The sequence below is a fragment of the Brachyhypopomus gauderio genome, chromosome 8 (assembly GCF_052324685.1).
Source record: "Brachyhypopomus gauderio isolate BG-103 chromosome 8, BGAUD_0.2, whole genome shotgun sequence".
NCBI classification, from domain to species: domain Eukaryota; kingdom Metazoa; phylum Chordata; class Actinopteri; order Gymnotiformes; family Hypopomidae; genus Brachyhypopomus; species Brachyhypopomus gauderio.
Window position 1 is genome coordinate 12,001,858 of NC_135218.1, and position 23,597 is coordinate 12,025,454.

The window sequence follows — 23,597 nt, forward strand, 5'->3', positions numbered from 1 at the left end:
TCCTTTTTGATGTTGAGGTCGTCCTTCTCAATGATGCCACACAGCTGGGTCAGCGGCACCTCCAGGAACTCTTCTGACACACGTGCGACCTCTTCAAAGTGGTGGAGGATGAACAGGTGGGCTTTCTGTCGCAGGTCCGGGCACCAGTAAGTGTCAGCCAGTTTATAGATGCCTATGCAGTTCTCCACACCCAGCTGAGCTTCTAGGAACTGGCAGCAGGCACGTACGAGGCCCGAGACTAAGAACTGGTCTGCAGCTGCTAGCAGCTCCTCCACATTGTCTTCATTTATGGGCACTGAGAGTGTGTAGGCATAATCAACGATCAGCTGCATCATTTGTGGGGAGACGCCAGGGATGTTGTAGACACGCTTCTCTGGAGGGCTCCAGCCACCGGTGAACAGTGTCCTGTGGAGGAAGGATACAGGTCACCCTTAAGTGTTTGAGTTTGTAATTTGATGCCTTTGGAATAAAAAAAATGTAATCTATTTATTTATTATTCTTATGTTCTGGATCATGAAGTGGGCTCTGGGGGAAATGTAGCCTCACAGGTTCACTGTGATCATAATAAAACTTCAAAAAAAATAAGCTGTAAAAAAAACAAAAATATATTTACAAAAATATATGTGACAATCATTGGCAGTCATAGAAAGGTCTTATGAACAAATTCTAACTTGTAGATTTAGATTTTTAATTTTAGTTTGTAGGAATGCTTAAGTGGTTATCCATGCCTGCATGTTTCACTGGTGAATGAATATGAGATGACATACAAGTCAAAGTGAAGTCTCCCAGTCATCCAGCAACCAATCAGAGAATGCATAAATACATACACGAGTTCCAGATTTAAAATAAAGGTCTGGCTAAGTCTGCCAGGAAGCTACAATTGGCCTGAGGTCTGGTCTTTCAGCAGGACAAACTCCCAAGTATATCTCAGCATCCATCAGTGGGTTCATGATAAAAGAATCAAGTTTTTATCATGTCCATCTGAATCTCCAGATCTGAACCCTACTGGAAACCTGTGGAGTGAATCCACAAGCAAGGACCCAGGACTCTGATCTAGAGAGATTCTGTACAGAGGAATGGGCCCAGGATTCTGATCTAGAGAGGTTCTGTACAGAGGAATGGGCCCAGGATTCTGATCTAGAGAGGTTCTGTACAGAGGAATGGGCCCAGGACTCTAATCTAGAGAGGTTCTGTACAGAGGAATGGGCCCAGGACTCTGATCTAGAGGTTCTGTTCAGAGGAATGGGCTCAGACGCTTGTCCTGGGCTCTCTCACTCCATCTAGCATTACTGGTGTATGGCTGCTGTTATGTTGACTTAGGGAGGCTGGAGGCTACATAATAAAATTCTAAATGTAGGATTGTCTCACTTTTTATCTGATTTTGAGAATGATGATCATCTTAGTCATTGACATTTCACTAGAAGGTTATTAAGATTAGTTCTAATCCTAATCATGAAATCAGACTTTTAAACTCTTAAGGTAATATTATTAAGTTATTTTCCATTTATGAAAATTTTCTTATGGAAAAAACATTATCTTATATCCAATACATTTGGGGTTAATAACAACTAATAACGATATAATCTTTTTTAACACTAGAAATTAACATCTTCATATCAACCTCTGAAATAGGCCTCTCTCACCTGAAATAGTCACTACAGACACAAAGGACGATCTTGTGAGCACTGATCTCTACATCTTTGAACTTGAGGATCACGTCACAGAGTTTTCCCTCCAAACGAAGATCGTTGAAGGCAGTACAGGACATAGCACTCATTTTGCGCTCCATGTGACGTTGCCCGTGGGACACCTCTGCTTGCTCATTCATTGTCACCAGTTTTGGACACGTGTGAGTTTAGCTAGGACTTCCTTCAACACTGTTAAGATTGTTAAATATAATTCTAATAGCCACATAAGACTCAAGAGAGTTCCGGAATGAATCTCTATTACATCATAGTAACTCTATTTACATCATAGTAACAATATGTTGATGAGGTGAGCTTTATGTGCTTCATAAGGTCTGTCTTGAGTGCCTAATTTAAGGCAATGACAGAGTACACATTTCATGCAATAGCCAGTGCCATACTTTCACATTGAAATCACAGTTACAGTTAAATGGGAGGGGAAACATATTTTTTTACAAAATTCCTAACTGTAAATACAAGTTCAGTGTTTGTAACAACCAGATGAAGCTTAAAGGGAACCCTGGCTGGTAACACTTGTAAGCCTTAATATGCTGTAATTAAATTATTAAGACATGTTGTAAAAAAAATCACAAAAGCAGCAGATTTATTTACAAATCAACGCTTTTATTCGAAATATTTGACATATGGGCGCAGCCATGTTTTCTGACGCGCAATGCCTGCTGGGTAGATGACGTCAAATGGTTGCAGCGCGCTAAACTTAGCTACCTTAAAGAAAACCAAGCCACACTGTGTTGCCGTTGGATGTTATTTCCAGTCGAAAGGCAGTGGGAAGACTGATATTAGTCTTCACAGTTTTCCCAAAGATAAAAATTTGTGAAGCAGCGTGTGGACGAACACAGCTACCAAAAGACCCGCGGCTCTGCTCACTTCAGTCCCGATGCGTTTGAGTCATTCAGTAGACCCCAACTGGTGAGAGAGTTGACGGATGCTGTTGGTTTTAAACATAGACTAAAACACAGTGCAGTGCCCACAGTTTTCCCACACAGAAAGTCCAAAAGCCCCAGAATGTGGAGCGAGAACCGCACGAAGAAACGTGAACATAAATATGCACTGGATTCTCTCCTGGCGTCCCGGCAACAACGTTTACCGCTAACGTTTACTGCTTCTCCCTCGTTTACCGCTAACGTTTACTGCTTCTCCCTTGTTTACCGCTAACGTTTACTGCTTCTCCCTCGTTTACCGCTAACGTTTACTGCTTCTCCCTTGTTTACCGCTAACGTTTACTGCTTCTCCCTTGTTTACCGCTAACGTTTACTGCTTCTCCCTCGTTTACCGCTAACGTTTACTGCTTCTCCCTTGTTTACCGCTAACGTTTACTGCTTCTCCCTTGTTTACCGCTAACGTTTACTGCTTCCCCCCTCGTTTGCGGATCCTGAACTTGAAGGTACAGCATTAGCGGTCATTGATAAATCTGACGATCTGCTAGATACGAATCAATTACAGATAGTCGAGGAGTCCGTAGGTGTACAGTGTTCTCCATCCAAGACGGATAACGCAACTCAAACAGACATGACTTTTACATCAGATGTAGCGGCCAAAAAGATTAGGGTTAATTAAATGTGAATCACAACATATTAGCCTGTCACTAATCACTACTAGACATGTATAAAAGAAAGCCCTGTGACCTTATATGCGACGTCAATCTTCAATAAGAGCTCGCTACACGTTATTAGAAATACCGGTAAGACAAAAGTTACGGCCAGTCACTGCAACCATTTGACGTCACTACCTGCTGCGCCCGTCAGCAGTTATAAAAATGGCGACCTACGTGCAGCGGGATTTTACAGAAAATCTAATAAATCTGCTACTTTTTGTGATTTTTTACAACGTGTCTTCATAATTTAGAGTAATTACACGATATTAAGGCTTACATATGTTATCAACCGGGGTTCCCTTTAAAAGTAGCTTGTAGTGTCTTTGGCCTATGTTATACTTTATGTAATGATTTCAACTAACACACACCACAGCTTTGCTACCTCTGGACATAATGGTTGGCCCCTGTCCGCAGACACAAATATTTTGCATTGAAATACTTTAAATTAGGCTTTTGATTGTATTATCTGAATAGAAATATTGGGTGAAAAGAATGTGTGGATCCATCGCGGGGATAAAATATTTAGGGGGAAATACTGGTCAGCGCGGCCATACTGGAAGTCATATTTTTCATAATTAGGATAGCAGTACGTTTTAAAAAATGTCTGCTTATTATCCAAATGTTTAATCCGCGAGAAAAACACCCGAGAGCGTGTTGCAGTTGGCATCCGCACTGCTAGGTATTGGAGTTTGTTTATTAATGTTCTGGCTGTATATTTTCCCTCAGCAGTACTAGGCGGTGCCTCAAAACGTAAACAAAGGGGAGAATTAACCAAGCGGGCTGCTCGCCTTCGAAGTCCACCCGTCTTTGAAGAACCAGAACACCGTACCGCGACACACTCCGTTCTACCCAGCAACAAAGCGGCGGCGTTCGGTTCCTCCGAAAACTGGGACTTTTATCCGCGCGAACGGACCGAGCCCGACGAGCCCGACGAGCCCGACGAGTCCTGCAGAACCGTGCAGAGCGCGAGGCTTCGCGCACCCGGTGCAACGTCGCCCTTTCCTTCAATACGGTTATACAACAGAAAGGAGCAATAACAAGGGTGTGTGTGGTCCAGAGGCGGTCTTTGCATAGAGGCGTGGCTAGGCAACTGCCTTGGGCCCCTCCCACTGTAGCCCACTGTAGGGGCCCCCTGATTAGCTGACTTCTTTCTCGCATATTAATGTTGATGGGCCCCCTAGTTAAATTCGCCTTGAGCCCCCAAATTGCTAAGTCCGCCACTGGTGTGGTCTGAGCTTAAAATACTGCGTGGAAGTCCGATCAGGAATAAAAAAGCGAGCCGTTTGACTGAAGGGATGATGGGCAATGAGAGGGAGGTGAGGCGGGACCCGCTCCAATGCAGAGAGAAAGAAGAGCGTACATTTACCACTACATTTACCAGATCGTACATTTACCACTACATTTACCAGATCGTACATTTCCCAGTGGATTTAATTGGGTTATTAATGGTTTCAATCGTTTTCATATTTTGCGGTAAAACAAAGTTACTGCCGTTCTCTACAGCGTTGAATACTGTCAGAGCCACAAGCTCTTGTGATAAATAGGTAGATAGATAGACCTATTAAGTTTTTTCTAGGGTCTGTAGTTGTAACTGGTGAATCCAGGGACGGGTGAGGATAACATTCGCGCCAGGGCTGAAAAGGTTGAAGATGAAGTTGTAAACGCTTGTCGTTTGAGTCTACCCTGTGCTTTAGCCCATGTTAGAAAATAAAAACACGTGAACCCTGGTATTTTTACCATTTTCGCTGCTGATGTATTTATTGGTTCATTAAGACGTAATGGTTTTGACTGAGCCATCTGGAATGGCGAAAGCGGCCTCTCGCATTTAAGGATCTGGCTCCATACATTGAATCCATTGACAGAGCCCGTAAGGTGACATCATGTAAAAAATAATAATAACGCGTGGCCACGACTTACTAACGCGTGGGAACGAGATACTAATGTCGCCTTTCACACGCGGCAACAAAGTTTATTTTTTCACAGCAAAGCAAGCAGATCCCAGGGATGTTCGCGAACTGACTGCCCAAGGAAGGTAAACCTGGCTTTATATAAAGTAATACTTAATTATCTTGTTCACACGCGTTAATTATCTCGTTCGCACGCGTTAGTAAGTCGTGGCCACGCGTTATTATATTTTTTACATGATGTCACCTTACGGGCTCCGTAATATTTGGCATCACCTGTCGCTGTATCCCCGTACACCAGCAGACACCCCCCCCCCCCCCCCCCCCCCGTCGCCGTATACCCATGACGTCACATGTCAACGCCCCGTATCCCCATTACGTCACATGCCCCTATGTCTTCTCACCTTTTTAACCCCTGACCCATTTTCATGCCTGGTTTATAAAAAGACACGTTTACTGTGACGACGGCAGCACTTCATGTGTGAGCCCATGCCGCTTAAAGCACCGCGATAACCGTCGGTGAAAAGTTGAGAGCGCATTTCAGAGTTCCCAACGCACCCAAATTTGCCCCCGCGCTGTGAAATCTCGGTAAAGCGAAGAATGGAATTGCGCCAAGCGACATATGAAACTCCTCCTGTTGTAGAACCCCCTCCCTCCACCAGCCCAACCAGCGCCACCCTCACAGCACCATCCTCACGCCTCCATCAGCGCGCAGGCTCCCTCTCCCCCCGACGTCTGGCCATCTTAACGGTTCGTGTTCTGAAACAAACCAATGCTTCAATGGACGTGGTTGTTTTGACCTATTTCTTTGTATTATGACAGAGACCGAAAAAAATCTCGAATCACAATGATACCAAATTTGCACTAAGATTGTATTTCAGCTACTTATTTAAAATTATACGGCCTCCATAACCTACAACAATTTTAATAGTTTTAAGACATGGTTTAAATTGCTTTTGTAACCACATTGTGTAGAAAATGTATTTACAGTATTTAGAGGCTATGATATTTACCCTTATATGACCCTAGTCATATAATTCCATGAGCAATTATTGTACCCCAAACAAAGCAGTATAGAAGTTAGCATGACTGGCAAAAATTTAGCCTGTATACATTCAGTTGTTTATTTCAACTGTATTCTACTCTATCTCCATAGTTCACATTCCTGTTTGATAGGCTTTTCGCCCACACACCCTTATCGCTGCTGGGGAGACCTGCCATTTCTGTGTCTCACAAGCGGGTCTATCTGTGCATGTCAAAACAAAATTTCAAAGGAAGCCCCGACCACAGTGGTTCCTTGTTGACAGCTTGTGTCAGTGAGCTGTTTAAGGTAAAGGACAGAAGCATTGCTGCTTGGAGATCTGTCACCACACAGCCCGATCAGCGGTCCAGCGATAGAGTAAAGAGGCTCTCAGTGAAACGGTGCATTAGTCACCTGACACTGGAAGACCAGAGAAATCAGTGGACTATTAAATGGATTTATGGAAGATATTGAGATTTTTTGCAAAGATGGCAGTGATCAATTGCATGTAAAATGATTTTCAGACATCACTTTGCTGTTTGCAAAATATTCCATTCTTGAGACATGGCATAACAGCAAATAATAAAACCATCAGTTAACTAACTTAAGAGAGCGTAGCATTGTCTGAAAAAAGATTATTAGCATATAAGCACAGCTATAGAGCAGGAGGGCAGTTATCTGCTCTGATAAACAAATTATTTGGTGTATTTAGTTGGAAATAGGCTTTGTCTTCTAATGACCTGGTATCATGTTTTAATGTTTTTTTCCTGCATGTTTCCAACATGATGTAATCAGATCTACCTTTAGACAGTTGACACGTTGCGTTGCCTCTGCATGGCGGTCATATGCCTTCTGATATTTTCACGCTGTAGACAATGAAAATTATGTAAGCAATGCAGTTTCAATCAGCAATCATGTTTTTGCTCTTTCTCATGGTAGAATTTAAAGAAGCTCTCTGCAGTTGTAACTCACAGATATTATCAGTCATAGTTAGGGTTGCAGCGGTAACCGGTTTCACGGTATACCACGGTATTAAAATGCACGGTTATCATACCGTGTGCGTTTGCTTATTACCGGTAAAAAGCAAGCCAGCGGAGAAACTGACCCGCGCATGCGCAACTCCGCTCCGGTTCAGCTACTAAGCACACAGCAGTGAGAATGGCAGAAAAAGCATTAGACTTAACAAATTTTTTAACAAAAAAAAAAAGCTTAACTAAAATCAGCGGCAAAAATGACGTAATCGCGGTGGCTCCGCCGGTAAGCGCGGGTCTTGCGCGCTGTCGATTCGCGAGGTCGTGCAGCTCTCGAATTTTGTAACTTTGCGCGCGTCGCGCCTCAGCGCAATGAACAAAGTAATGTTTGCAGGGTTCATACACCTTTATAAGGTGGAATTAAAGCACTTGTACGTAACTTTAAAGGTCCGTTTCAATATTTCCCAGCACCTTAAACTTAATTAAGTTAAATATTTATACATATACTCAAAATAATTCGCTTTTTATTAAATTATTTAATGGTTCTTTATTTTCAAAACGCCCAGTCTTAACGTCTTCACGTTCTCTCGTGTTTCGTCCTGGAATTACAAGAGGCTCGTATTTGTTAACGTAATACAAAAGAACTGTGCCGAGTCGCGCGCTACGGTCACTAGTGAAAGTGTAAATCCATAGATTTTTAAGGTCCTTGCTTTCACTGGATGTGAAAGACGCCATTAATTTACATGCGTTCATTTTCAAAATTTTACGTGCCTGTTTTTCATATGTTAAAACCAGACTCGGTGTGAAAGCCTTAAAATAGAAATCTCTATTGTGATGATGTCAGAAATAAATCCTCTCTTTCTGCAGTATCTGGTTATATTCCAACTTGGCAGTACAACGGACGTTTACAACAGTTGTTGATCAGACAGTGACCCCGGCTGAGTTTATCAGATATTAAATAATTTAAACTTAAATAATTTTACTGAAATCCACGATTTAGGTTTATCTAATTTTGCAGTATTTATTTAAACATGTGTACAGCTTATTTTTTTAAAGGAGACATTTTGTATACAATAGTTCCAGGTTTCTACAATAAATAGTTAATTGAACAAAAAAAACTTGTAATTTCTTTAAGGGTCAGTGTATCTTTTAATAATATACAAACTAACTGTGATACCGTGATAACCGTGATACCGCGGTATTTTCTGAGACGGTTATCATACCGTGAAAATCTCATACTGTTGCAACCCTAGTCATAGTGATCCGTACCCCAGTGTGTGGGCACGCACCTCACCCTTTGCATCAAACAGATTCACTCAGCTTCTGTCACAGAGGAATTACATTTGTCTTTGAAGTGGAAGCGTCCATGTTTGCTTCTGGTGCTTGATTAAACTTTATTTGGTTGCAGTATTGCTCTTTTACTGAATATTTCAGTGCTTGTGTATTTGTTTTTAAAAATGCCAGTGGATGTCTGTTTCATTTAGGAAAGACAAGCCATTAAAGCAGACACTTTCTGTCAATTAGTCTCTGTTTCTGCCAAGATGTAGGGACACACAGGAGAGAAAAAATACAGAAAATTGTTAAGCACCCTCTCAACATCTCTAAGGCTTATCATGGTTTACCATGATGACAGAATGTAAAGACTGCACAGAGGCATAATTGAATTCAGAGACTTCTATCTACTACAATAGCAAATACCTAGTAATCCCGTAAGTATCATAAGACACTAAGTACCACCAGCAGTGTTATGCTTAAGATATGTACAGTGTTTATATTATCATTTGTTATATTGTGGATGATTTCTTCATGCTTTTGTTTTGCCCGATTTTCTGCTTAATCGTTCACAATACAATCAGTGTAATTAGCAAAAGGAAAGCAGTGTCACCTTCTGAAAAAGGGGCTGCCGTTTCTTTTAAACAGTGAATTACGGGTTTGCAAGTTCTGTGTTGTAACCTACCAGTGCAAGTTCACTAGCTCGAGTGTGTTGGCCAGTTTCTCTGTGTAATTGCAAACACACTGCAAGCTATTAAACACAGGCATGGCCTCTGGGAGAAATGCATACATGCGTGTCAAATAAATGCAAAGTTTTATGCTGGTTCTTTTTGCATTTCTTAATTTTTCTTTGTGACAATATGACAATAAAGTTGAAAGTTGAATTGAGTTCTAGATCTCTTCCATGCCCCCTTTCTAAGACATGTGTGTGTTTGTGTGCGTGTGTGTGTGTGTGTGTGTGTGTGTGTGTGTGTGTGTGTGTGTGTGTGTGTGTGTGTGCGCGCGCGCGCGCCGCGCGTGTGTGTGTGTACCTGCACAGGCTGTGACTGGCTGCTGTGTTTCAGGATAAACACAGAGCAATAGGAGGAATCATGGTAACTCTCAGACAAACCCAGACTGAACTCTGCATCCCCTCAAATACACATTAACATTCACCTCCATCTGGCCTATAGCTCAAGTTATATATATGCTGAAGTTACCAAGCTCTGTCTTGTCAATAATTTAGGAATACAGTAATCACAAAACCAAAACAAAGCAAACAACACAAAACAAAACATAAAGACAAAGAAGCAGAAACAGAAAAAAAACAAGTAGAGAACAGAGTTCACATCGAGATTTTTATAGCTGAATACCTAGATTCTGCATTTTGTCAGGTAGATGGTTAACATTAGTGCGTTTTAGTTAACATTACTAGATGAAATCGCGGAAACGACGATGGAGATTAAATGTGGTAGTGCATTGGCGCCCCCTTCTTTCAATGTTTCAATATATTGAAAAACATTGAAAAACAAAATTATCAATATTTTGGGAGTTATTTCAGGCCCTTAGATTATAAGATAATTTGTACTTTATATACTGTTATTCATTTGTTATTTAGAATCACTGTTATTTGAAAGAACTGACTATTGACATTCTCGTAATGGCTTCTAAATTGATCATATTTGAACGTAACAGTTCTACAGACGCTTTTATTTTGAAATTTGGTTGGGTCACACTACTTCCGTATTGAAAAGTCACCAAACAACATGGAGATAACAGTAGAAAGTGTGCGTCCTTTAGTGGACTAATAATAGTGTTATTTTGAAATATTGATATTTTTAGCAACTGTTCAGGTAACCGCCATACACTGCGACAAATTATCTGTAGCCACTACCAGGTATTATCTGAATAAGCAAGACATTAACGTATATGTGCCCGAAAATGAATGGCATTCTTAAACTTGCTATAAATCAACTAAGAAGGGAAATTACCAAGCAAGAGGTAAGATATCAGTTATGAGCAGAGTGTAACTTGCATTGTCTTGCTGGGAACAACCAATTAATAAACAGTACAAATAAACTTTTCTGCTACACGATGATATATTTTTTACGGAATTATTTATTTTTTTGTCATACAACAAAGTGTAGTATAATTCATTATATAACAAAACACGTTTGGATTTTAGACTTTACACATCTATCTCTGTGTGTAGATGTGCTGGCCCTAGCATTTTTTAATGTATAGCAATATTCTCTCAATAATGCGCATAGAAAGATTTCATACATTTAAAAATGCAGATCAGAGTACTTTTCAGATGTGAAATCAAGGTATAGTAGCACAGTATTTGTTTAACGTGAAGTTCGCATTTGGGACATAAATGCAAAAAGCTGCTTCTTGATTTGATAAGCAATCACTATTTTTATTATCTGTACTTTTGCAGGCTTTGGTCAAATTATCCTGTCGAGCTGTAGGTGGCGCTGTTGTCCCTCGTGCAGACGACGGTGTTACAGGAGAGGAGGCAGTGAGTCTGTGGTCTCAGCACTTCCTGCAGCATGGAGTCTCTGAGCCTCTCCTCTCCAGTCACTACATCATCGCTCATGTACTTGGAAATAAAACAGTGAGTCTCCCTCATGCATTTCCCCACGAGTGCCCGTGCAGTGGCGTGGGTTTATTGTTTTTTTTGGATCTCGACCCTAACCCTAACCCCCAGCACACTGGATGTGAAATGAAGCAGTGACTACGATCGTAAGGTCAGAAGGTCAACTCTGATTTGTTTGTATTTGTTTGGGTAAACTCTACAGAAATAATTTGCCTTTCTGCTCTCTCCCTGCACTCCACTTCACTTTTAGAAGACCATAAATAATAAGAGCATTTACTGCTCTCTTGTTTCTGGCCAGCAGCGCCTGTGCATCATAAGAGCGAACACAAGGTCTGGCGTTGATTTGTAGCATTTGGAGACTGTTGCTGTTGTCTTTTAGCACATGGACAAAAAGAATGATAAATAAAGTCAGTAAAGCAGGCTAATTCAAATGCTAGAATAATTAATCAAAGGCATAACTAAACATTAGGTTTGCTAATCTCTTAAATATGAACTTCTTGTTTAAAATTATTTTTCTTTATTTGGTTGGTAAGGTAGTTAGTAAGGTATATTATTCAGTAAATTCTGTTAATTATTCAGTAACCACATTGAAACTGTTTTCACTGCTTTGCATCCACCACTGAATGAATGACAAATGCTTTCAGTCATGAAGAAAAACCTGCTGAGCAGATAAAGAATTCTATGCAAAATGTAGGTAGAGATCAAAAAAGCAAAGAATGCACTGGCTAAACTCAGTGGGTCAAATCAGTTGTAAATCAAGAGCTGATATCGAACACATTTTTCTGACTCATATTGCAATTGTAAATGAAGTTGCACCTGTGTTTTGGAATTAAAGTTCCAGCCCTAAATGTGGAAGGGGCTGGTCTGGGACACCAGACCTCACGGCTGAGCCTTCTGGACATGTTGGGTTCTGGGACACCAGACCTCACGGCTGAGCGTTCTGGACATGTTGGGTTCTGGGACACCAGACCTCACGGCTGAGCCTTCTGGACGTGTTGGGTTCTGGGACGCCAGACCTCACGGCTGAGCCTTCTGGACGTGTTGGGTTCTGTTACACCATACCTCACAGCTAAGCCTTCTGGACATTTTGGGTTTTGGGACGCCAGATCTCACAGCTGAGTTTCCTGGACGTGTTGGGTATTGGGAGGCCAGACCTCACGGCTGAGTTTTCTGGACATGTTGGGTTCTGGGACACCAGAGCTCATGGCTGAGCCTTCTGGATGTGTTGGGTTCTGGGATGCCTGGCCTCATGGCTGACCCTTCTGGAGGTGTTGTGGGCTTAATTCAGCAAAACTTCAACAAAGGGAGTTTGCCTACCCGTTGACTTCTATGAAGAGCTTGTAGTAGATTCTAGTATGAAGGTAGTGAGCTAAGTCCTACATGACACTAGTGAAGTCCTCTTCAAAGCTCTAATGGGAAAGGATATTTGATTATATCTTATAGCATGGTGTTACTATGTTTAAAATGCAGCTCTTTGGAAGTTCTGCATTTTTATTAATTGTTATTCATTGCTACTTTGATGTTAGCTCAGTTAATTGTTCAAGTGAAGATCAAAAGCAGCGTGTTTGCTACAGTCTGGCAGATAGTACATAAAAACAACTGTAGATTTCTGGGGCAAAATCTTATGTACAGCTGAGATGAACATCTCATACCAGAGTGAAGGAATGTGGAAGGTGTGTAGGTGGGGAACTGTTCATGGTCAAACCTATGTCACATGATTTGAGACACGGTGGCCCAAGCATGTGTGGGTGTAAGAGGAACTGACTTACTTGTTTTTGACACCAGTAGCAGGGCAAAATACAAAATGACACAGAAGCCTTTTATATCAGCCACACCAGTGAATACACTCAGGGGAAGTTTCTTAGTGTAAATAAACAGCTCCTTAAATTTTCTGTTCATTTTTCTGAATTTTAAATTGATTATTGGTCAGAGATGCCATGCATGTATGAATCTACAGGGTACCTTTGAAATGTAGACATTGCTTGGCGTCTACGTGGCTTAACAATACAGATATAAATTACATTGATTGAAAGCGAATATTTTGAAAATCAAAACCATGGATGTTTCACTGACACAATGTGATGTAATATGGAGTCAAAAAGCAATCATTTTACTGTTCAATTACTTGTGGACACTCCAGACACAGATTGTATGTGAATATAATAATAATAATAATAATAATAGAATGAAATGTACACTTATTAACAAGACAACATGCTCTAAGTTTGGTCTAGTCTAATCAGCATATGACTAATCTATTAAGCAACTGATGCTTATTCTATTTCTAGCTTGTAAACATTTTTAAACATTAACAATGTATTTTATTGTGGAGGAGTCTGTGTACAAACATACTTTATGCATAGAACCTCAGGTTTTATTAATAAAACCTCAGACTGTATGCATGAAACCTCAGGCTTTATGTATAAACTTAAGGCTTAAATTTAATTGGTTTGCCTGTCTGAGTCACTTTTTCATTTTTATAGTTTAGATGAGTGATTCACTGTGTATGTTATCTTTCTGTATTTATCCATTGGGAGGACACATATGCATGTACTCTTTCCAGCAAACATACTGTGACCTAGTCAGGCACAATTACTGCCTGTTTGCTTGGAAACTTCTAGGAATCAAATTATGTTTTCCACCAGTCCCAGTGCTTTGTTTTCCTAATTTGTTCTCTCTCTCTCCCTTCCTCCCTCCCTCCCTGTATCTCTTTGTTTATCTGTCTATGGAAGCTGGAGTGTGTGGAGAGAAGAAGACTGAAGGAAACTCTGACTGATAAGGAGAGAGAGAGTGTTTGGAGATTATGTTCCAGACGTCTCACGAGGTACCACCATTGCTGTTCTGGATGTTTCTGTGTGTACCCTGGTAGTGTAGTACAGACAGCCCCGTCGACAGGGGGGGACAACCGGGTCTGTTGTCCCGGGCCCTAGGGCCAGGGGGGCCCATCAAAGAGCCCAGCAATTTATTTTTTATTTAAAGTCTATAATTTTTAAATAATCTTGAAATCTTTCATTAATATAAAATATGTACTCATAATAAGCTCGATGGCTCAAATATATATGTTTTTTATCTATCTGCATATTTTCCATTAAGTGCATACACCCCCGCCTCCCACTGGAAAATGGTTTGATCCAGCACCGACTGTAGCCGGCCGGTATCCGCCCAACAGCGGGAAATACAGTGGTGGGTAGTTAAAGTAAATACAGAAATCTGGAGCGCAGAAAAGAAAGGAAAAACATTTACCTGACGAATTTTAAAGTTGCATTGTGTTCCAGGTTTGAAAAGTGCTGGAACTTAGGGTAAAGTACTTGAAAATGCTTGAAATTGTAACTACTTCGTTTCACAACAAATAGCTGTCTGACTGAACAGTTCTCGTGAAGACGTTAAGATTGGGCGTTTTGAAAATAAACAACCATTAAATAATGTGATAAAAAGCGAATTATTTCGAATCATTTCGAGTATATGTATAAATATTTAACTTAAGTAAGTTTAACGTGCTGGAAAATATTGAAATGGACCTTTAAAGTGACGTACACGTGCTTTAATTCCACCTTATAAAGGTTTATGAACCCTACAAACATGACTGTTCATTGCGCTGAAGCGCGGCGCGCGCGAAGTTACAAAATTCGAGAGGTGCACGACCTCGCGAACCGACAGCGCGCGAGGCCCTCGCGCACGGGCGGAGCCACTGCGATTACGTCATTTTCGCGCGAACCCTCGCGCTGGGGGGGGGGGGGGGGGGGGGGGGGGGGGGTACATGAATCTTTCTTGTCCCGGGCCCCAGCAAGACTGTCAACGGGCCTGAGTACAGACACATACTGATAATTACATTATAGGATCTTGAAGAGTGGATTGGAAAGAGTGGAAAATCTTGTCTGTGGGTCAGGTGCCATCACTCTGAGTCTGCTCCACGCTGCCCCTCAGGTTGGGTCCACCACCCTTCAGGATCCTAGTATCCTTTTGCCTCTTGATGTGATAAAGATATATTGAAATATTTCATTCCACATTCATGATGTGTGTTAAAGTTGTGGCATATGTTTTCCTGTACTTGTATTAGAGAGAAACGTAAGAATAAAACAAATACATAATAATAATAAAGCTAATACATAGTAATAAAAACTAATACATAATAAAAAATGTAATAAAAAGCATACTTTTTTTATCACCATAATTGTGGTTGTATTTAATGGTTGTATGAAAAATATTAATTCTTTAATGTACTTTCTCTAAGCTCAAGGCCATTGCGTTGGACAGAAGTCATGAAGCAGTGTGTTTAACAGAAGAAAAATGCGAACAGGTGGTTATAACCTCTGGATGTGGGGGTGAGTACATGCATGTGATAAGGTTTCACTGATGAAAATATACTGTGTGTGTTTTTTTCTTTGTTTTTTTGTAACAGATTGGGTCTTCAGGACAGACTGGAAGTTCGTAAATTAGATATTATGAGTGGTAAGTGGATTAAGTACATGACATGCTGTTGCATTTGTGTAGACTGTGATGAAAGGTTGGATTCCTTTCCTCTTTCCTGCTACTAATCCTATCGGTAATTCCTGTCACTAATCACTGAAAGACAAAGGCTCCTATTTTAGCAGATAGGATCAAGGAAGCATTTCTGACCGCCTGACCACTGTCCTGGATGAGGCTTTGGCAGATCTGTTGCCTTTGAAGTGGTCACACTGTTGCAGTGACCAGAGCCTGTTGGCATGTCTGTTCTGTGCATTAACACTGCCAGCTTTGAAAATACTGTGTTTCAATGTGTGTGGGTGTATGTGTCCTATTCGCAGATGCGCGGGGTTGATGGTGAGGGACTACAGTCCTGTTGATGTGCTTGTTAGTAATCCACCCTACCTGTTCACTGAGGATATGACGTCTCTGGAAGCAGAGATACTTAGGTATACACACAATGGACCTCACGTATATGGACTAAGACATTTAGTGACTGATACATAAACATTCAGATGTACTTCCAGTGCCTACATAAATGAGCTCTGTGATCCTCTGTACAGGTTTGAAGACCACTCAGCGTTGGACGTGGTTTGGATGGAATGTCAATAATCAGGACAGATTCTAGCTGTAGCACCACAACTCCTAACCACTGATGGGTAAGAATGTATCTGTGTGTGTGTGTGTGTGTTCAGGTGGATGCGTTTGTGTGTGTGTGTGGTTTTTAAACGAGCCTTCTGGTAGGTCTGTTATACAATGAACATGATTGTGTCTGTGGCCTCGAAGAGCAGTGGTGTATAAATAGCATGCTCAAATCTCGCTAAGGAGCTTTCCCAGCACTTCTAAAACACTTCAGGGAATCCGGTACCAACTCACAGAGTATTCCAGGACCTGGTGTCTTTCTCACTAATTCCCCCTACGGCAAACACAATGATGAAGAGTTTTCAGTAGACTTTGACAGTTAAAAAGCAAGGCTTGTGAAACCCATCTTCTGTTCCGATGACATTGAGAATTTTAAAGAGGGGCTAACCCCCCGTTGGAGGTGAATAAGCTTGGAACACTTGTGTTGAGAGAAAGTATTTGAATTGTGTGCACAAGTGTCATGTTCGCTGTGGTAATTTTCAAACATTTCTTTGTGTGTAGACCTAGTAACATTTATTACTGTGGACTAGTTAATTCGCTTAAGCTCTAAGATCTACTTTTCATTCGTGTTGTGTCTTCTATATAATTTAACCAAAAAGACATAATACTTAATTCCTCTGATTTTGACCCCATATTGTATTTAAGACCTTCTTTCCTGATAAAAAAAAAATCAACCTCAAACATGAATTTTTTCGGGTGTCGTTTCTTCACTCTTTTGTCTGTCTCTGCTCCCTCTCAGGTCGGGGTGTTTTTGGAGGTAGACCCACGCCATCCTCCTCTCATAAAGAGCCTTGTAGAGGAACAGATAGAAGGATTGCAGTATCTGGGAACAAGCTATGATCTTACCACCAGTGTCAGAATGACTAAAAATCACATTTTTAATGTAATAATAGGGTGTGGTGTATTGAGTATATAGGTATATATATCCTGAAACTGTTATGTTGCATTATGTTACTGCAGCCAAACCAGACATTTGAAAACATCTTCATCAACTAGTGTTAAATATTTGCACCATCCTTTCTGGTAGTGTTTCCCAACTAACATTTTGGAGAAATGTTTGGTTGTGCTGTGTGCTGCCCATGACTCTGCACAAGTGTCATATGAGGCCAGTTTTGTGTGACAGCTCCTTAGATTAGCACCCTTGAGACGCACCATCTTGCAGAGGTCTCACTGACTCCTAGAAACACCTGCAGAATGATGCAATAACGTACACCTTTACACCACACATGGTTTATTTAAATCCACCAGCCAATAAATAGAATTATTATTATTTCTACGCAAAAACAACTCCCTTCCAAATTCCTGGTTTTCTCATAACATTATTAGATAATATTCTCCAGTGTCTAACTGTACTGATGAGCACCACTGCATTGATTCTGTGTTGTTGTTGTTGTTGTTGTTTTTCTAGGCCACGGTTCTGTGTCCTAAAGAAGAATACTAGGTAGTCTGTTGAAGGCCGGGTGTCTGAGTGGTCGCTTCGGGGTTAGAGCTATAGACTGTGTAAGAGTGAAGTCCAGGCTGAAAGAGCAGGGGAGATGACGCACACCGCGGAGGAGAGCTGATATGCCTGTCTGGATGGACTCTGAGGATTTGTTTTACTGGCCTTCTGCTGGGGTCCAAGGCATGCACCCCACCCCCCCCCCCCCCCCCCCCCCCCCCCAGTACTGATCATTCTAGAGCTGAGAATGGTGCAGATTGTAATTCTACAATTTTACAGTGGAATTGCAGACCAGCCATGTGACTCCATGTTACTTTTTTTATCATGAAGGGTACTAGACGATGCAAATGCATAAAAAAAAATTAATACTTTGAAGCTATGATAACTAAGGTACTTTCCATGTACCCTCATTGTCTAAGTTATTCCGAGTTGATTTAAAAGCTTTGCTGTGAAATGGACTTTAATTTGAAGCTGTCTTCATGCTATTATTGGTAATGACTTTGTGCCAGGTTTGTGTGACTGATTGGAATCACAGGCAGGTCCTAATACCAGAGCTCTGGAGATTTTGAAGTCTCTGCATGTCTTCTGAACATAGTTGTGTACATGAAAAATACTCTTAAGCCAAAGTGCCCCCCCCCATCAAAAAATAAAATATGGTTCAAATCCTTAAAAATCATACCTATCATTCCAGTTGTAGTAAACTTGAAATGTTGAACTGTTATAAATTGACCTAATTAAATTTTTCTTACACAATTTCTCATACACAATTTTTCTCTATTGGGGAATAGTGTGTCCTCCAAGTTAGACCTGAATTTCAGGACACTCCTTTCACTTGCTTAACAGTGACTTTAACAGGTGCAGCCTTTGGGGAATCACGTTTCTTAGGTTTTGATGAAATGTCATTTGAGCTCTTGAAGCGTTTCGGGAACTCGCATTGCATCATGGACAATGACGCAGGATCTCTGTGGGAGTCCTCCAGCAGCCGGAGCCCAGGGGCATGGCTCGGGCACACTTCCGCTGTTAGCAACATGCCAGAGGTTGGCCCGGTTTGAGATGTAACCGGGTAAGACTGCACCATGTCCCTATTATGATTCAAAGCGATTGTCAGACCCAGAGCGTGCCCAGTCTTGATCAAATCTCCGCTCGATGTAGAACACCCGGCACCCCAGCTGGGTATGTTTGTGATTTTTCTTTCTCTTCTCAGCCTACTAGAACAGCAGCTTGCCATGTTGGGGCTATGGCAGTGTGCATGTGGCTGTGGTCGATTGTGGTGAGATTGCATTCAGCGGGCTTGCGTGTGCGTTTGCGCGCGAGTGTGTGTGGCAGGGTGCAGTAGGCTGAAGGTAATTATTGAGGCCTTTTCTGAGAACTCCCCCTCCCAATGAAGCTCAGCCCGCTCCCTGGAAGCAGTGTGTGCATTCTGCGAAACAGCTGGCAACCTGCCGCACACTTACTTGCTGGTGAGCACACACACACACACACACACACACACACACACACACACACACACACACACACACAGGCATAGTCCCTTGCCTGAAGTGGACACTACATTTTGCTTAATGTTACTGGAAATTGTGCTTTCAGCTTAAGTGGTTTGTAGTAGCTCTGAAGTAACAACACTTAAAACAAAGTAGTTTGTAAACCAGTGTAGCTGACATTCCTGATGTAAATACAGTTATGTTTAGATCAGAAATGTGGTAATGTTGATGAGCACTAAATATTAGTTTAGAAAATTACACTAACTGAAGGTTTTCATAGCAGATAGATTGGACTGTAGCTAAATTCAAATCTACCCCTCAATGTCCTCAGGTTATTTAGATTGCCAGCATGTTTATGTGAGGGGCTGCTGCTGAGATAACATTACAGTAAAGCACTGTTTCAGTTTCTTGGAATAGTAATCACAGTTTTGCCAAGAGAGAAGGGCCTTTAATCAAAATATTGGGAAACATTTCTTTTTTTTCCATGGTAACACGCCCTTGTTCTTTAGGAAAATACCATTGTTGGTCTTCATGAATTCGTTTGCCGCATTAACAGATTTTTGAAGCTTAACTTTTTTTTTTACTTTAAATGTGACTGCAGTATTTTTCCATTGTCCTTTATGATTTTTTTTTTATTAAGAAAAGTGTTCACATTTGTTATGTGTTTAATGGGATGACTGTGTATTTATCACATTTGCTGATGGTAAACTACTATTGCTCTAAAAGGAAAGTGCTACTTTGCCCGTCCCTGTATATATTTAGTGAAAAGCCAATACCTGGAAGATAAGGATTCCGCTTGTGTGATTCCCTGCATTTCAGGACATTCATTTTCCAAGAACACTTCCTTTGCTTTCCCAGAGATCTCTCTGGTCTAGAGAAAAGTCCTTAGGGGATCAGCTATCCATGTCCTCAGGATCCCTGTGACGTTCTCCCTGAACCCCACTCTGGCCTTACATAACCAACCAAAAAGACTTATATAATGCACAGTGACTTACTGGGAAAAGTAGGAATTATTAAACATTTGAGGGCCGGACCTAAAGTAAACTGGATAAACTAAGAGGACTTCAGTAGTCTGGGGAACATCAATTTTTATTACAAAATAAAAAGGATCCGTATCCATAAATATATACAACACCCACATAGTGGGAATAGAAAACCAAATAAATTAATCTGGACTGATTAATATAGATACACCCAAATGCATTACACCAAGAACAAATAAGGAAGATGATGGAGTCAGGGCAGAGCTTTGGCTCAGTCTGCCCCAACTCTCATGCACCAAGCTGTGGGCAAAGCTGTGCACCTCACAGACAGTCTCCCTGTTGTCTCTCTGTCCATCACTTAAATGAGCAGTAAAACCCTCTGAAAAGGCTGCACCACATGGGGCCACAAGCCCATGCTAAACTCCACGCCATTTTTGTATACAGTCTGTGGTCTGATGACTGCTTTTGAGGAAACCAGTTACTTGTTTCCATTGTTATTAAAATTTTTTTTTAGAAAGCTGCCATTGCTTTACAAAAATGACCCTCACTGATTTGTCATTTGCAAGTCCTTTCGGTTCCATTAGACTTCCTACTAGCCGGTACTGGGGCCATGAAGGCTAATTTAACCTTCTCGAGCAGATTGGTTGCCAAAGCTTAAGCCAGGCTTACCATTCTCCAGAGACAATGCGCTCGAGCAGGGGTTTCCAAGCCCTGGAGAGTTACCACCTTGTACAGTTTTGTTACAACCCTGAACTAGCACACCTGCTTCTGATACTGAGAAGCTACTGAAGGACTTTATAACCTGCATCAGGTGTGTTGGATTAGAGTTGGAACTGAATTCTACAGGGCAGCAGATCACCAGCACTGCGCTTGTCCACCCATATTCAACAGCTTTTTATAGTTGCCATCACTGGACTTTTATGCAAAAGTCCAGTTTCTATGGAAATAAGCACCGCCGATATTCCCATGGCTGCTTTGCTTCCTGAGTGAGGTCATCGTCCTGTTCCTTTGACCCGGCTGTGCGTTCCATGGTGCTTTCACAGATGGAAAGGGTAGTTCTGCAGATACTCGAGGAGTGGGTTTGGTAGAGGCAGCATTTTGGGGCACTTGGTGGCTCTGTTGATGGCCAGTCGTGTAAGATGCTGTAAGGAGGGAAAGGCTTGAGGCCTGTTCAGTGGGCGTTTGAGCTTGAGAAATACGCTGCAGTCCGGAGGCGCCGGTGGGGCCGTGGCGTCGCTCTCGTCCTCGCCCGCCCCCTCCTTGCCCTTCCCGGAGCCCACATAGTGCTGCACGAGGCTGGGCACGTTGGGGAAAGAGTGGAGCCGTGGCCTGGCCGGAGAGCTGGAGTCCAGGCGGAAGCGCCCGCGGCTGTACTCAATGCGGACATTGGTGGGTCCACGGACTGTTTTGACGGACAGGGTCAGCATGTAGAGCGGGTGACTGCTGTCCCGAACAAGGAATGTGCCCTCTGGTGCCCCCTGCAGGACGGAATGGGCCTCACCAGCAGTGATGGCACCCCAGTACCATCCTGGGAAAAAGAAAAAAAAAGTGTAACCATTAATCACTAGTACTGAAGGAGAGAACACGAATTATGTTAAACAGTAATGGCGATCTTTCACCATTTCCATGTCTCTGTTGGTTGTGTGATGCGATTGTATTCTAGACTCTAGAGGACTTCCTTGTTGCTCTTACAATCTGACAACTTGTCTCGTCAAGCCACAAAAGCATAACCAAGTTTCCTTTAGAAAAGTAGTTTGGCGACATGCTTTATCCCTAACTGGGGTTGCCTTTGGCATCCCAGAAGCAGGTTCAGATAACAGTCATATGTGTGCTTTGTTATGTTGTTTCATATGTTGTTTCTTAACACATGTACATCTAGCTGTAAATGTCCTCGCTTGTATGAATTTTAAAACGATCTGGTGTTTGCCTGAGCATGTCAAGGGTTTGTACCTGATGCATCAAGATAACAGAATGTGCTGCCAATGGCTCGCAGGTCTGTGGTGGGGTCCCATAACTTGGTAGGTTTGTGAAGACATCGAGAGGTGGAAGAAAGGACCGACACTCCAAGAGGGACCACTTGAGTTTGAGAGTCTGATAACAGAGCTCTTGGACTAGGTAGACAAAACAAAAATGGATTCAATAAATCAAATAATCTAACAACTGACACCAAAAGCATATAGGCTGTTCGATACTGAATTGATGGATCATAGGGAATAAAATAATCCGCAGACCAATTCACCCGGAACGTCACATTATTGTCCCCCTTTGTTCTAGGGTTGTTCTGTTCTTATCTATTCACTGCGTTAATCGGGGACAAGCTTCAATACATTATAGGCTACCAATATTCCCGTTGGTGTCTCATTTGTACTAGGTGAAAGCCATTTACATTTAAACAAAAAATAATTTCTAAGTACAGTTTTTTCTGGTTTTGAAACTTCCTTAATGACACTATCGAAAGCGCTTTTTGAGCGAGCGATGTCAAGCTATATTGTTGTGAAATATAAATTGTGCCACTGTAAGCACATGTAGTTTCAGTGTTTTGACGGTATTTCTAAAGAATACCAACACGTTACACCTGCTTTCTAGTCACTGTTTAATGAAAGTAGGTAAAGCTCAAAACAACTTTACATTAAACAGGTCGGGTGAAATCACCAATCTCACAGAATGACACAATGGATAAAGAAAATGATGTGGCTTTAGTAATTACATTTAAAATTAAACTATAGGCTTCTCATATCTTTCCATTCAAACGTAAAATACAGATGCACTCACCTCTGGACGCAGAGAATCATCGTGAGAATCGAGCCTACAATCTGATTCCTAAACGATTTCAAAGTTCTTGTGGCTGTTGTTGCCGTTAGTTCAAAATACACTACGACCGCGTTTCTTCTTCACGCCTAAACGATCCTCGGTACCACGCTGTCAACTCCCTTGTGAAAATGACCCACGTTATAAAAGGACGCTTTAAATAATTACTAAAGGATCTAAACTGTGCATGAATCGGCAGCAGACATGGTTTGGGCAAATGAAAGGTGTCACGCCAGTTAATATCCTAAACCCGAACAGACGCAACACGGTAGGGTTTGGCTTGTTCAGTTCGACTGGATTCCAGCGACGGCGTTTCTCGGAACCAGCGCGTGTGCCAGCGCCTCTGACGCGCTCGGCAGCCAGTCCCACAGACCGTGTGAATCTTTATTTCTAGGATACTACTTCATATCGTGTTTTTTTTTACAAGCTCAGAAGACTTCAGCATGGTTGTCTTACAGTGTGGGACTCTGCTTGAGTTTTTTTTTTTTTTTAGATAAACATGATACGATTGCGGGTATTACCTAGGGATTTGCCGCGAAAGCGTTCTAAGAACTTTCCAGGAAACGGGAGCGTTTGAGTGACTGCAGCCAATCAGCGCGCTCGCTCCGTCTCCGCGGCCACGCCCTCTCAAGCTCGCGCTGCGGTTAACTGTTTGCTTCCTGTTCAACGACGCGTCTGAAGTCGCGAGGTGTTACTTCTGCGAATAACCTTTACTATCATGTGGCGGTTGTTAATTGAGTTTATTTGCATTGATAT

The 23,597-nt window shown here is 41.8% G+C and overlaps 3 protein-coding genes across 4 annotated transcripts in view; 1 reads left to right on the plus strand and 2 right to left on the minus strand.

The window, feature by feature from the left end:
* The window catches only part of LOC143521503 (kelch-like protein 10), a 10,455-nt gene extending 8,592 nt beyond the window's left edge, over window positions 1-1,863 (minus strand). The window contains exons 1-2 of the mRNA XM_077014412.1: window positions 1,644-1,863; window positions 1-405 (exon numbers count right to left, since the gene is read on the minus strand). The exon at window positions 1-405 is cut by the window's left edge and continues 85 nt beyond it. Coding sequence (XP_076870527.1) covers window positions 1-405; window positions 1,644-1,828 — 590 coding nt within the window. The 5' untranslated portion in view covers window positions 1,829-1,863. The remainder of the gene's footprint in view (window positions 406-1,643) is intronic.
* Window positions 1,864-10,198: 8,335 nt separating this feature from the next.
* Window positions 10,199-15,909, plus strand: LOC143521512 (MTRF1L release factor glutamine methyltransferase-like). Of its 2 annotated transcripts, none has more exons than XM_077014421.1 (5): window positions 10,199-10,448; window positions 10,888-11,064; window positions 13,779-13,870; window positions 14,883-14,998; window positions 15,278-15,909. In XM_077014421.1, the coding sequence occupies exons 1-5, from the start codon at window positions 10,377-10,379 to the stop codon at window positions 15,307-15,309; spliced, it is 489 nt and encodes a 162-aa protein (XP_076870536.1). In that variant the 5' UTR covers window positions 10,199-10,376; the 3' UTR covers window positions 15,310-15,909. The 2 variants fall into 2 exon arrangements, with proteins under 2 accessions (XP_076870536.1, XP_076870535.1); XM_077014420.1 differs by having other exon boundaries at window positions 14,883-14,970.
* A 4,212-nt stretch (window positions 15,910-20,121) lies between these two features.
* LOC143521510 (cytokine-inducible SH2-containing protein-like) lies at window positions 20,122-23,259 on the minus strand. Its single transcript, XM_077014419.1, has 3 exons — window positions 22,806-23,259; window positions 21,984-22,144; window positions 20,122-21,561 (listed from the first exon to the last, which is right to left on the minus strand). The coding sequence occupies exons 1-3, from the start codon at window positions 22,823-22,825 to the stop codon at window positions 21,071-21,073; spliced, it is 672 nt and encodes a 223-aa protein (XP_076870534.1). The 5' UTR covers window positions 22,826-23,259; the 3' UTR covers window positions 20,122-21,070.
* Window positions 23,260-23,597: the final 338 nt, after the last annotated feature.